Genomic DNA, 14,113 nt, shown 5'->3' on the forward strand with positions numbered 1-14,113 from the left:
GTTTACGCAGGCACACTTCCGGCGCTAGGTTCTGGCTCTGCACTACTGACTCCGCCCACGGAGGTCACAACGAGGCGTCTTTGAGCGCTACGCTAGCCACACTTCCGGCAAGAGCAGCTAGAATCGTTCCGGTGCATATTGAATAGGCGCAGAAGAGAGAGAAAAAGATTCTGCAACCCTGGCCACAGTACTTTGGTGACACTTTTCGTGGGGCTCCCTGGAAGACTTTTCCTAAGGCAGATGGAGAAAACTTCGTGAAATCCACTCGTTGCTATTAAAGGAAATGTTGTGGAATATAAGCGGACTTAGGTTCTGCAGAGCTTGAGCATGGCCTTTTTGTCCTCCCACCTTCTGGTTCTTGAAGACATTGCCGGTGACCTGGCCCCAGACTAACACGAGGCCGGCGTATACTGTCAGCCTGCCCTGCGTCCCCTTGCCTCAGCACCCACAGAGACCTCTTGCAAGATGCTTCTCTGCCGCCATAGGCTGGAGGTTCCCCGGGAACTTTCCCTTCCTTCCTAGCTGAGGAAGGTCCCTCACTTCCGCTCGCCGGGCCACCGGTCCCGCCTCCCCGCCCCCCGCTGGGTCCTAGCGCCGGCCCCTCTTTGGCAGGATCCGGGCTCCGTCAGTGCGAGGAGCCGACGCCGACAGCACTGGGTCAGCCCAAGTCTCATCAGGTAGGAAACGCCGGCGGGAAGCCGCGAGGGCCCCGGGCAGACCCCACGCGGCCGCAATCCGAGCTGGCCTCAGTTTCCCTGCGGGCGCCGAGGGCGGACTGGGTTGGTCCAGCGCGAGCAGCGCGGGCGGGGCGGGCGGTGAGCGGCCCTGGGCGCATTGCGGGCCCAGCAGGTCCTAGAACCCGCCGACTGTCTCCGCGGTTCTGGGCTGCGGACGGACACCCAGGCTCGGCCCGCGCGGCTGCCGTTCCGGCTCGGTGCGGGCCCGGGGGTCCTAGAGCCCGCCATGTTGCGGGCTTTTGTCCCGGCCGCGCGGCCCGCGCTGCAAGGTCCCCGGCGCCGGCGGCCCCCTCCCCGGCCGAGGCCGGGCCACCACTCTCGCGGTCCTAGAGAACGCCATCTTGCAAGCCTTTGTCCCGCATTCGGCCCTCCGTCCATTCATTTGTTCATCCCCGCATCCTTCGTTCAGTCCTGGTTGCTACGTCCCCCGAGGCCACGTTTTCCGAGGCTCAAAACGACACAAGTCAACCCAGGGTCCTGCCCTCCAGGGACTGCCTGGCTGGCGGGGGCGCAGCGTACAGACGGTTGCGAGGAGCGAGGAGCGAGGAGCTCCGGGTTTCTGCAACTCTCGGCTCCTCGGCGCGCTTCGTAGGCCCCACCGCCCTTCAAACTCCCACAAACTTCAGGGACCCCATTTTAGTGATGAGGAAACTGAGGCCCAGAGCGGCGTGGGGCCCTTACCTCTCTACTGCCATTAAGTATTCCTGAGGGCACTGGGGAAGGGGGTTCTTGAAGAATGTAAAGGGGCTTTCCCGTTGGAGAAGGCAGGCAAGGGCTCCCGAGCCCAGGAAACTGCATCTAGAGGCGGAGGGTTGAGAATTGTGGCTGGAGGTTCGGTCGCTGCCGGGAGGAGGACTCTGTCGCTGGAGCTGAGGCAAAAGTAGGTTGGGATCAGGTTGTGAACTGGCCGGGTTGGCGGCCTAGGAGATGATTAGCGCTCATTTCTGCAGGGTTCATCTGCTCACTAGATCACTCCTGGCCGTGAGGCCTGTGTGGTGACTGCTTGTTTAGAGATGGGAAGATTGAGATGCCTCCTTTTTCTCCTCATCCCTGCCCCAGGGTCCTAGCCTAGGATTTTTGGAAATTGAATCTCTGCTTGCCTAGTGAGACAATAGAACTTCATCCGGTTCCTAAGCCAGTAGTGAGGCAAAGCAAGGCTTCATCGCCACGACAGGGAGTCCACTGTGGGATATTGGGGCAATAGTTGGGCCTTGTGGACTTGGAAAGGTGGAAGAATTCAGTTAATAAACAGTTATTGGTGGACATTCTCACAAACTCCTACTGTGCAGGAGGCAGAGGCTACAGACCTGGGTTCAAATTTCATCTGAGGTTGATTCCTTCCATTTGTTTTGGGTCACCACACAGGGTTCTGGATGTAGACGATGCAGATGATCGGTTTCCTAGCTCTTTGCCAGCCTGGACTCTGGTGCTGGAGATGGAGAATTAACAGCCAAACCATAAGACGTGTAATGCTAGCAAAGCAATAGTCAGGGCTCAGAGAGCAGGTGTCTGGGATTTGAACACTGGCTGGGATGGTGACTAGTTAGCTTGTTTCTTTGTGGTGTCACTTCTCATAAGAACACTAATCCTGCTGGACCAGGGTCATACCCTTATGAGGTCATTCAACCTTAATTACTTTCATAAAGGCTTTATCTCCAAATACAGTCACGATGAGCGTTAGAATTTGAATATATGAACAGACAGGGAACACAAACATTCACTCATAACGAACTTCTAGGCAGCTGTGGAATTGGCTTGAGTAGTTGAGTATTACGCACAAAATGCTTAGAATGATACCTTGCCCATGGTAAGCTTGCAAGGAGTATTGTCCAGATGACACCATAAAGGAAATTAGAGAGGAGGGGGCTGGTCCCTGTGGCTCATGCCTGTAATCACAGCACTTTAGGAAGCCGAAGTGGAGGAGCACCTGAAGCCAGGAGTTCTCGAGACCAGTGTGGGCAGCATAGTGAGACCTCTATCTCTACATACAAAGAATTTTTAATTAGCCAGATGTGGTGGTGGGTGCCTGTAGTCCTAGCTACTCAGGAGGATTGCTTGAGTGCAGGAGTTCCAGGCTGAAGTGAGCTATGATTGAGCCACTGCACTCCAGGGTGACAGAGTGAGACCTGATCTCTAAATAAAAATAAAGACCAGGCACGGTGTCTCACGCCTGTAATCCCAGCACTTTGGGAGGCCGAGGCGGGCGGATCACTTGAGGCCAGGAGTTCGAGACCAGCCTGGCCAACATGGTGAAACCCTGTCTCTACTAAAAATACACAAGTTTGCCAGGTGTGATGGCTTTCGCCTGTAATCCCAGCTACTCGGGTGGCTGAGGCTGGAGAATCACTTGAACCCAGGAGGTGGAGGTTGCAGTGAGCTGAGATCCAGCCACTGCACTCCAGCCTAGGCAACAAAGACTTTCTCTCAAAGAAAATAAATAAATTAAAATAAATAGGCGGGGCATGGTGGCTCAAACCTGTAATCCCATCTCCTTGGGAGGCCAAGGCGGGTGAATCACCTGGGGTCAGGAGTTCCAGACCAGCCTGGCCAACATGGCGAAACCCCATCTCTACTAAAAACAAAAAATTAGCTGACCTTGGTGGCGGGCACCTGTAATCCCAAATACTTGGAAGACTGAGGCAGGAGAATTGCTTGAACCCGGAAGGCAGAGGTTGCAGTGAGCCGACATCGTGCCATTGCACTTCAGCCTGGGCAACAGAGTGAGACTCTGTCTCAAAAAATAATAATAATAAATAATAAAATAATATAAATAAAAATAAGCCAGGTACGGTGACTCATGCCTCTAATCCCAGCACTCTGGGAAGCCAAGGCCGTGGATCAGTGGAGGTCAGGAGTTCGAGACCAGCCTGGCCAACATGGTGAAACCCCATCTCTACTAAAAATACAAAAAATTAGCCGGGCATGGTGGTTGACGCCTGTAATTCCAGCTACTGGGGAGGCTGAGGCAGGAGAATCTTGTGAACCAGGGAGGCGGAGGTTGCAGCGAGCAGAGATCGTGCCATTGCACTCCAGCCTCGGCAACAAGAGCGAAACTCTGTCTCAAAAATAAATAAATAAATAAATAAATATATCAATTTTTAAAAAGGAAAGAGGGCCGGGCGCGGTGGCTCATGCCTGTAATCCCAGCACTTTGGGAGGCCAAGGTGGGTGGATCACTTGAGGTCAGGAGTTCAAGACCAGCCTGGCCAACATGGTGAAATCCTGTCTCTACTAAAAATACAAAAATGAGCCAGATGTAGTAGCGGGTGCCTATAAATCCCAGCTACTCAGGAGGCTGAGGCAGGAGAATCGTTTGAACCCAGGAGGCAGAGGTTGCAGTGAGCAGATATTGCACCATTGCACTCAAGCCTGGGTGACAGAGTGAGACTCCATCTCAAAAAAAAAAAGAAAAAAAAGGGCCGGGCACGGTGGCTCACACCTGTAATCTCAGCACTCTGGGAGGCCAAGGTGGGCGGATCATGAGGTCAATCGATCGAGACATCCTGGCCAACATGGTGAAACTCCATCTCTACTAAAAATACAAAAATTAGCCGGGCGTGGTGGCAGGCACCTGTAGTCCCAGCTACTTAGGAGGCTGAGGCAGGAGAATTGCTTATAGATAATCGTGAAATTCTGTCAAAAAAAAAAAGAGGAGTAGACAGAAGGCGATTATCAGGGTAAAGATAGCATTGGAAAGGTTGTGCTCCTTGGTTGGTTAAAAAAGGAAAAAATTAGAAATATTAAAAGTGGGGGAAAAGGAAAGGTGGTCAAGAAAGCTCTTTTTGAGGAGGTGACTGGGAGCTGAGATCCAAATAAAACCAAAAAGACAGCTACACAAAGATCCTGGGAGAAGAGTGGCTCAGACAGAGGGAACTGCTAGTGCCACGGCCCTGAGGTGGGAAGGAATTTAGCTCTTTGAGGAGAAGAAAGGGGGCCTCTGTGGGTAGAGCCCAGTGGGCCGGGGAGAGGAGTGGGAGGTGAGGTAGGCAGGGTTTTGTGTGTGTGTGTGTATTTTTAGTAGAGATGGGGTTTCGCCATGTTGGCCAGGCTGGTCTCAAACTCCTGGCCTCAAATGATCTGCCCGGGTAGGCAGGATTTAGATGGTTTGGGGCTATGCTGGCCATGGAAGAGATATTGGTCTTTTTCCTGGGAGCAGTGGGAAGTGTCATGATTCAACCTGGGGGAGAGAATGGAGACTGGTTGAGAGTCCTGCCCAGGAGCCTGGAGACTTGGGTTTGAGTCTGGCTCCTTGACCAGCTGTGTGCCCTTGTGTATGTTTTTTCCTTTGTGGGCACCTTAATCTCAATATCTGAAAAAGAGGTGTAGTGAACATTTAAAATGCTCCTCTTCTAAGAGCTTGTGGAGACCTAAGGATGTGTGTTTGGTTCTTAAGTATTGGTTGGGCCAGGCACAGTGGCTCACACCTATAATCCCAGCACTTTGGGAGGCTGAGGTGGGAGGATCACTTGAACTCAGGAGTTCTAGACCAGCCCAGGCAATATAGCAAGACTTCATCTCTACTAAAAATAAAATAAAAATTAGCCAGGCATGGTGGTGCATGCCTGTAGTCCCAGCTACTTGGGAAGCTGAAATGGGAGGATTGCTTGAGTCTGGGAAGTCAAGGCTGCAGTGAGCCATGATTGCACCACTGCACTCCTAAGCGACAGAGTGAGACCATGTTTCAAAACCAAACAAACAAACGAAAGTATTGGCTGGAATGATCCAGAGTGTATTTAAAATAGAGATTCCTGAGGCCTACCTCAAGCTCTTTTTAAAAAAAAAAAAATATATATATATACACACACACACACACACACACACACACACATATTTTTAATGGTGGGATGTTAGACAGAAACCTAGGCTACCTGGCCTCTTTGTGTAGCTGGGCACATGCTGAGACCAACCTGGTACTCCCCTACCTTTTCCCCTGGGAAGTGCTGTGGCAGGAGGGATTTGCCCCTCCAGCTACCTGGTGTCTGACTCACAGATAGGGAGGCTGAGACCCAGAGCTGGCAAGAGGCAGTAGAAGGGCCAGAGCTCAGAACCACTGGGTCAAGCCCTCTGAGAGGGAAGCAGAGACATAAAGGGTGCCGGACAGGGTCTCAAGGCAGTTCTGCAAGGATGAGAGAAGACACAGGTATGACCTGAGCCCAGGGTTCTGGTCACTGCAGGGCTGGCCAAGGCAGCAGACAAGCCTAAGAGGCCCCAGACCACTGAGCAAGACCCCAGCAACTTAAGGCAAATTAAACACCTGGACTGAAGTCCCAGCTGCTTAGGTTACCCATTGAGGGACCATGGGCAAGCCACTTAACGCTTGGAACCTCAATTTATTCCTCTGTAAAGTAGGGACAAGAATCCCTATCTCAGGAAGCTATAAGACATTAAATTAAATAAACTAGCACACCCAGCAATGTGTCCGGCTCTGAGAAGACTCTCTGATAATTGAGGACAGTAATTATTCTTGACTCATTCATTCCTCACGCAACCCTGTCAGGTAAGTACTATCATTACCTCCATTTTTCAGATTAGAAAACTGAGGTTCTGAGACATGCAGTACATTACACAAGGTCACATCAGCTGGGAAGTGATGGAGGCAAAATTTGAAGCCAGACAGTTTGGCTTCAGGGACTGGGCACTTAACAAAATACTGAACCATTTCTCTGGACCTCGGTTACCTTATCTGTGAAAATGGAATAATAGAACTTTCCTCATGGGGTTGCCATGAAGGGTAAGCGAGCTAATACACATAAGGAGTTTAGGATAGTGCCTGGTAGGCAAGTGCTCAGTAAATGTGCGCTATCTTTTTTATTTTTTATTTATTTATTTTTTTTTTGAGATGGGGTCTCACTCTGTTGCCAGGCTGGAGTGCAGTGGCACGATCTTGGCTTACTGCAACGTCAATCTGCTTGGGCTCAAGCATTCCTCCTACCTTAGCCTTCTGAGTAGCTGGGAGTACAGGCATGCACCACCATGCCTGGCTAATTTTTGTATTTTTTGTAGAAATGGGATTTTGCTATATCGCCCAGGCTGGTCTTGAACTCCTGGGCTCAAGCGATCCACCCGCCTTGGTCTCCCAAAGTGCTAGGATTACAGGTGTGAGCCACTGAACCTGGCCCGAGCTATCATTTTTATTAAGGAGGAACTTTATCAGGCAGACTCTCCAGAAACCGTCTGGAAGAGAGGTAGTGAGTACCTCATCCAGAAATAGGGAGGGATCCTTTGGAAACTGTAGGAAGAATTCAAGTCATCAGGAAGGTTAGAATTCAATCCCTTTAACTCATCTTCAAACCCCAGGATGGATGGATGGATGGATGGATTGATTGATTGATTGATTCAGTGTCTTGCCCCGTCTCCTAGGCTGGAGTGTAGTGGTGCAGTCTTGAACTCCTGGGCTCAAGCAGTCCTCCCACCCCAGCCTCTCAAGTAGGCAGGACTACAGGCGCATGCCACCACACCTGGCTAATTTTTATTTTTAGTAGAGATGGGGTCTCGCCAGGTTGCCCAGGCTAGAGTGCAGTGGTACGATCATAGTTCACTGCAGCCTCGAACTCCTGGGCTCAAGGGATCCTCCTGCCTCAGCCTCCCACGTAGCTGGGACTTCAGGCGCATGCCACCACACCTGGCTAAGCCCCAGGATTTAGTGGGAAAAGTGAAATTACCAAGTGAGAATAGAATGGAGTTTTGTGGGATTGGGGCCAAACCTAAAGGGGAGATGCTTGAGGAGCCTCCTGGTGGAAGTGGGGCTCCAGTGAAGGACTTGTCAGATTTGGAACAAGCAGGAAGGACCTGGGGATTTGCATGGTATGGTGGAAGCCATGGAAATTTCTTAAGCAGGGAACAGGAAACATCATACAGTACTTCTGGGAGAAGACCGGCTGCATGGGGTTGGGGAGAGAGGGCAGCGTGCAGGCCTGAGGCCAGGACTTCAGGCAGAAGGGTGCTGACTCTAAGGATGTGGCCCTTGCCATGCCTCAGGGGCTCCTGTGTCCTCCCTGGGTCAACCAGGTAAGCTGTTTCTCCCATCTTTTCCTGGCATAAGGGGCCCTGAGTCTCTGTATTTCCCCTAGCACCTTCGTGGCTCAGCTCAGTTTCCTCCTCCTCCTCAACCCCAGTGTCATAACTTAGAAGCCACCAACCCCTAAGGTGTCCAGATGAGGAAATAGGCCTATAAACAACACTCATTTCACTGAGGTCTCATAGTAATCCACCGGGCTGGAAGTAGAACGTAGGCCTCCTAGCCTCTGGGCACACCTGGCTGCCTGCAGCCCCCACTCCTCAGACCCCTTCCCCTAGCAGCAGCTGCTGAGCACTCCTTAAGTGGATCTGCCCTAATCCTCTTCCCTTCATCCCCCAGGGAGGATGAGCTGGTGTTAAGACTAATACAGCCGTTAATCCTGTTTCCTCCCAGCCATGATCCCCAGGAGCAGCTGGGTGGAGGGCGTCTGGGTTCTGGACCAGAAAGTAGGGATCTCAGCTAGAGCTGGTATGCCAGGAGGTCATGTTAGATCAGATATATCAGTTATGACTCAGAAACAGGCTTCTAGCTGCTAGCAATGGCTCAGGCTGCCTTGAGAGTGATTCTCCATTACCAGAGTTGTGGGAACAGGCCAACAGGGATTCCAGAGCAGAGGGTGGACAGATTCCAGTCTGGGGCGGAGGCCCGTACAGCTGTGCAAGGGCAGAATTCTGTGTGAACAGTTGCTGTCTCTGAGGGGCTAACCATTCAGAGGAGGAAAGAAAACACAGATGCTGGGGACCTGTCACTTCCAGACAGTGCCAGCTACCAGATTTAGCCCATTGGCTCAGCCCTTTTCTGGTCCCAGGTCTGTCTTTTCTGGGTGCTTGGAGACCTTCAGGCCAGGCCCACGTCTGGGTACACTCTTCATCCTGATCCTGGCATAGTTCTTGGACACTGAGCTGAAGAAGGAAGATGGTGAGACAGATGGAACCTGGACCTCCGGGAATGCCAGTGTTTGGAAAAGCCTGGAGGTTGAGGAGAGAAGTATAGGTGAATCTTTTGTGACCCCCAGCCTCCTTTCTTAGTGGCTCTGCGGTCACTTGGTCCAACTCCTTTCTTCAATGAGCAGTTCAGGGAGGAAACGAACGCAGGGTGTCAGCCAGGAATGCTGGGCAGGAAGGATGTGGGGGTTCCGAGGTGAGAAATGCAGATGAGATAGAGTTCTCTCTGAGGCCTTGAAGAGTGGTGCAGGTATGTGGCTTTGGTCTAACTTTGCTTCTCTTGCAGGGAAACTCCATTCACCAAGGCCATGGAAGTGGAGGCTGCAGAGGCCCGGTCCCCAGCCCCCGGCTACAAGCGCTCCGGCCGCCGCTACAAGTGCCTGTCCTGTACCAAGACATTTCCAAATGCGCCCAGGGCAGCGCGCCACGCTGCCACACATGGGCCAGCAGACTGCTCTGAGGAGGTGGCTGAGGTGAAGCCAAAGCCGGAGACAGAAGCTAAGGCAGAGGAAGCCAGTGGGGACAAGGTGGCAGGCTCCGCGGCTAAGCCTAGGCCCTATGCGTGTCCGCTGTGCCCCAAGGCCTACAAGACGGCACCCGAGCTGCGCAGCCACGGGCGCAGTCACACGGGGGAGAAGCCCTTTCCGTGCCCCGAGTGCGGCCGCCGATTCATGCAGCCCGTGTGCCTGCGCGTGCACCTGGCCTCCCATGCTGGCGAACTGCCCTTCCGCTGTGCGCACTGCCCCAAGGCCTATGGCGCACTCTCCAAGCTCAAGATCCACCAGCGCGGCCACACGGGCGAGCGGCCCTATGCCTGCGCTGACTGCGGCAAGAGCTTTGCTGACCCTTCAGTGTTCCGCAAGCACCGGCGTACTCACGCTGGCCTGCGGCCCTACAGCTGTGAGCGTTGCGGCAAAGCCTACGCCGAGCTAAAGGACCTCCGCAACCATGAGCGGTGAGGGTGCCTTCCGGGGCGGGGCGACGTGACAGCGTTGCTGCAGCCAATGGGGCCTGGGGTTGAGGCTCAGGGTAAAGTGAGCCAATGGGAAGGTGGGTGGGGCAGATCCAAGGGGAGGGGCTAGGCATGTGGGAGAAATTGATGCCCGTGATTGGGCAGAGGTGGCGACTGCCTCGAGGTGGAGCCCTGATAATAGGATTGGGTCAGATTGGCCTCCATTCCAGGCCAGCTGGAAAGGGTGGGGTTTGGAGTTGGGCAGTTCTGAGGGTCTTTGGTGGAGACCAGGAGCTGTGAGTGGGGCTAGGTTTATCTAGGTCATTTTTTTTTTTTTCTCAGCCTCTACATTAATGACACGTTTCTAGGCTGGGTACAATAGCTCACGCCTATAATTCCAACCCTTTGGGAGGAGGCAGGAGGATCGCTTCAGCCCAAGAGTTCAAGACCAGCCTGGGCAACATAGCAAGCCTTATCTCTATAAAAATAAAAAAATTACCCGAGCGTGGGGATGTATACTTCTAGTCCCGGGTACTTGGGAGGCTAAGGTGGGAGGATGGCCTGAGCCCAGGAGGTCGAGGCTGCAGTGAGCCACGATCAGGCCACTGCATTCCAGCCTGGGGAACAGGGGAAAAAAAAGGCAGGGGACGCATATCTTGGTTTTTGGGGGGTTTTCTTTGTTTGTTTTTTGAGACAGAGTCTCGCTCTTGTTGCCCAGGCTGGAGTGCAATGGTGTGATCTTGGCTCACCGCAACCTCTGCCTCCCGGATTCAAGCGAATCTCCTGCCTCAGCCTCCCGAGTAGCTGGGATTACAGGCATGCGCCACCATGCCTGGCTAATTTTGTATTTTTAGTAAAGACGGGGTTTCTCCATGTTGGTCAGGCTGGTCTTGAACTCCCGACCTCAGGTGATCAGCCTGTCTCGGCCTCCCACAGTGTTGGGATTACAGGCGTGAGCCACCGCGCCTGGCCATATCTTGGTCTTTTTTTTTTTTTTTTTTTTTTGGAGACAGAGTCTTGCTCTGCCGTCCAGGCTGGAATGCAGTAGCAGGATCTTGGCTCACTGCAAGCTCCGCCTCCCGGGTTCCCGCCATTCTCCTGCCTCAGCCTCCCGAGTAACTGGGACTACAGGCGCCTGCCACCACGCCCGACTAATTTTTGTATTTTTAGTAGAGACTGGATTTCACCATGTTAGCCAGGATGGTCTCGATCTCCTGACCTCGTGATCCGTTGGCCTCGGCCTCCCAAAGTGCTGGAATTACAGGCATGAGCCACCGTGCCCGGCCCATATCTTGGTCTTTAATGTGCAGAGACGGGTCTTTGGAATAGACACCCAGCCAGCCTGAAGGCTTCTTTCTCTGGGGTGCAGCAATGTGGCTCTTAGGGGATTAAACCTAGGCCCCCACGGATGGTTGGGGAACCTCTAAAGTACAGCCCAGACAGGCAGTGGGGTCAGGTTATGGGGTCTGTCGCCTTCATGCCGAGTCCTCCACTTGCAGGTCCCACACCGGCGAGCGCCCCTTCCTCTGCTCCGAGTGCGGGAAGAGCTTCTCCCGCTCATCCTCTCTCACGTGCCACCAGCGCATCCACGCGGCACAGAAGCCCTACCGCTGCCCGGCCTGTGGCAAGGGCTTCACGCAGCTCAGTTCCTACCAGAGCCATGAGCGCACACACTCGGGGGAGAAGCCCTTCCTGTGCCCGCGCTGCGGCCGCATGTTCTCCGACCCCTCGAGCTTCCGGCGCCACCAGCGCGCCCATGAGGGAGTGAAGCCGTACCACTGCGAGAAGTGCGGCAAGGACTTCCGGCAGCCGGCGGACCTGGCCATGCACCGGCGCGTGCACACCGGCGATCGGCCATTCAAGTGCCTGCAGTGTGACAAGACGTTCGTGGCGTCCTGGGACCTCAAGCGGCACGCGCTAGTGCACTCTGGCCAGCGGCCCTTCCGCTGTGAGGAGTGCGGGCGAGCCTTTGCCGAGCGTGCCAGCCTCACGAAGCACAGCCGGGTGCATTCGGGGGAGCGCCCCTTCCACTGTAACGCGTGCGGAAAGTCCTTTGTGGTGTCGTCGAGCCTGAGGAAGCACGAGCGGACCCATCGAAGCAGTGAGGCCGCGGGGGCGCCCCCTGCACAGGAGCTGGTGGTGGGGTTGGCGCTGCCTGTGGGCGTGGCAGGCGAGGGCTCAGCCACCCCGGCAGCAGGGGCGGGGCTAGGGGACCCTCCAGCAGGGCTGCTAGGGCTGCCCCCGGAGTCAGGTGGTGTGATGGCCACACAGTGGCAGGTGGTGGGCATGACGGTGGAGCATGTGGAATGCCAAGATGCCGGCGTCCGGGAGGCTCCTGGTCCCCTGGAAGGGGCAGGCGAGGTGGGGGGTGAGGAGGCTGATGAGAAGCCTCCCCAGTTTGTGTGCCGAGAGTGCAAGGAGACCTTCTCCACAGTGACACTGCTGCGTCGGCACGAGCGCTCACACCCGGAGCTCCGGCCCTTCCCCTGCACCCAGTGTGGCAAGAGCTTCTCTGACCGGGCTGGGCTGCGGAAACACAGCCGCACTCACAGCTCAGTGCGGCCCTACACCTGCCCCCATTGTCCCAAGGCCTTCTTGAGTGCCAGCGACTTGCGCAAGCATGAACGTACCCACCCTGTGCCCATGGGGACCCCCACACCCCTGGAGCCCCTGGCGGCTTTGCTAGGAATACCTGAAGAGGGGCCGGCCTGAAACCCATGACCCCCAGCACCACACTCCGGGAGCCCAGCCCCCATTGGGGGCTTCCTGTACCTCCTTTTGCCTGGCTCTGCTCTTTAGACTCCAAATCCCTACCCCTCAGCAACTAGCTAACCTGTCGCCCAGCTAAGAGAGCTGGGACCATGGAGGCTGGCAGCGGCTGAGACATGACTGTCTAGGAGTAACACTCATTAAAGCTTTCGTTTTGGCACCAGGTCGTCTTCTGTGTTCTGGTTAGGAGTGAATGGGTGGGAGTTTGGGCATCAGATAAGGTTCAGCGGAGACCCCTGGATCCACAGATTTGAAACTAGAAGGGTCTTTGGACACAGTTTCCCAAAGTACGTTTCAGGATGTCTAGTGACAACAGGTTCCATGGGCAGTAAGAAAGGAAATTCCCTGTGCCCTTCTTGGGATTCTTAGTGATCAAAAGTGGGCTGAAGTGGCCCTGGAGGAGCAGTGCCTCTGGCAGCCGGGAGCTGGCATCTCCAGGCCCACTGACCCCTTGTGAGGGCCTGGGACTTAGGAATCTGCCCACAAAAGGGGTATTGTTCATTAAAATCTACCCGTTTCCTTATAGAAAATATGTCTTCAGGCCGGGTGCGGTAGCTCACACCTGTAATCCCAGCACTTTGGGAGGCCCAGGTGGGTGGATCACGAGGTCAGGAGATGGAGACCATCCTGGCTAACACGGTGAAACCCCATCTCTACTAAAACTACAAAAAAACTAGTCGGGCATGATGGCGGGCGCCTGTGGTCCCAGCTACTCAGGAGGCTGAGGCAGGAGAATGGCATGAACCCGGGAGGCGGAGCTTGCAGTGAGCCAAGATCGCACAACTGCACTCCAGCCTGGGTGACAGAGCGAGACTCCATCTCAAAAAAAAAAAACTATTTAAGTCACAGTTAATTTGGGTCTCTGTTATATGCAGCAATACACATACACAAACTAATTCAGAATTTTCACTTACTATTATGATTCTTTTTGTTTTGTTTTGTGTTTGAGATGGAGTTTCGCTCTTGTCGCCCAGGCTGGAGTGCAGTGACACGATCTCAGTTCACTGCAACCTCTGCCTCCAGGGTTCAAGCAATTCTCCTGCCTCAGCCTCCCGAGTAGCTGGGATTTCAGGCATGACCATCACACCTGGCTAATTTTTTTTTTTTTTTTTTTGAGACGGAGTCTGGCTCTGTGGCCCAGGCTGGAGTGCAGTGGCGCGATCTCGGCTCACAGCAAGCTCCGCCTCCTGGGTTCACGCCATTCTCCTGCCTCAGCCTCCTGAGTAGCTGGTACTACAGGCGCCTGCCACCACACCTGACTAATTTTTTGTATTTTTTAGTAGAGACGGGGTTTCACCATGTTCGCCAGAATGGTCTCGATCTCCTGACCTCGTGATCCGCCCGCCTCAGCCTCCCAAAGTGCTGGGATTACAGGCGTGAGCCACCGCGCCCAGCCTTTTTTTTTTTTCTTTTAAGTAGAGATGGGGTTCCACCATGTTGACTAGGCTGGTCTCAAACTCCTAACCTCAGGTGATCCACCCCGTTGGCCTCCCAAAGTGCTGGGATTACAGGCGTGAGCCACTGCACCCAGCCTGGACAACTTCTTTTTTTTTTTTTTTTGTTATTATTATATTTTAAGTTCTAGGGTACACGTGCATAACGTGCAGGTTTATTACATATGTATACTTGTGCCATGTTGGTGTGCTGCACCCAGACAACTTCTTTTTTTTTTTTTTTTTTTTTTTTTTTTTTT

General features: G+C 53.8%; 1 protein-coding gene across 6 annotated transcripts; it reads left to right on the plus strand.

The window, feature by feature from the left end:
* The first annotated feature begins 14 nt into the window (after positions 1–14).
* On the plus strand, positions 15–12,580 carry ZNF668 (zinc finger protein 668). Of its 6 annotated transcripts, none has more exons than XM_025370506.1 (4): positions 151–677; positions 8,784–8,895; positions 8,986–9,654; positions 11,151–12,580. In XM_025370506.1, the coding sequence occupies exons 2-4, from the start codon at positions 8,864–8,866 to the stop codon at positions 12,361–12,363; spliced, it is 1,914 nt and encodes a 637-aa protein (XP_025226291.1). In that variant the 5' UTR covers positions 151–677; positions 8,784–8,863; the 3' UTR covers positions 12,364–12,580. The 6 variants fall into 6 exon arrangements, with proteins under 6 accessions (XP_025226293.1, XP_025226291.1, XP_025226296.1 ...); XM_025370507.1 differs by lacking the exon at positions 151–677 and adding an exon at positions 8,378–8,673; XM_025370508.1 differs by lacking the exon at positions 8,784–8,895 and having other exon boundaries at positions 15–677.
* Positions 12,581–14,113: the final 1,533 nt, after the last annotated feature.

Source organism: Theropithecus gelada, chromosome 20 (genome assembly GCF_003255815.1).
Source record: "Theropithecus gelada isolate Dixy chromosome 20, Tgel_1.0, whole genome shotgun sequence".
NCBI classification, from domain to species: domain Eukaryota; kingdom Metazoa; phylum Chordata; class Mammalia; order Primates; family Cercopithecidae; genus Theropithecus; species Theropithecus gelada.

What these genes read in the sequence shown, in the direction of transcription:
- ZNF668 (XM_025370506.1), top strand. Translation starts at nt 8,864, where the DNA reads ATGCTGGGCAGGAAGGATGTGGGGGTTCCGAG. An exon ending in AAGGATGTGGGGGTTCCGAG is followed by an intron (nt 8,896 to 8,985) that starts GTGAGAAATGCA and finishes CTTCTCTTGCAG; the next exon opens with GGAAACTCCATTCACCAAGG. An exon ending in GACCTCCGCAACCATGAGCG is followed by an intron (nt 9,655 to 11,150) that starts GTGAGGGTGCCT and finishes CTCCACTTGCAG; the next exon opens with GTCCCACACCGGCGAGCGCC.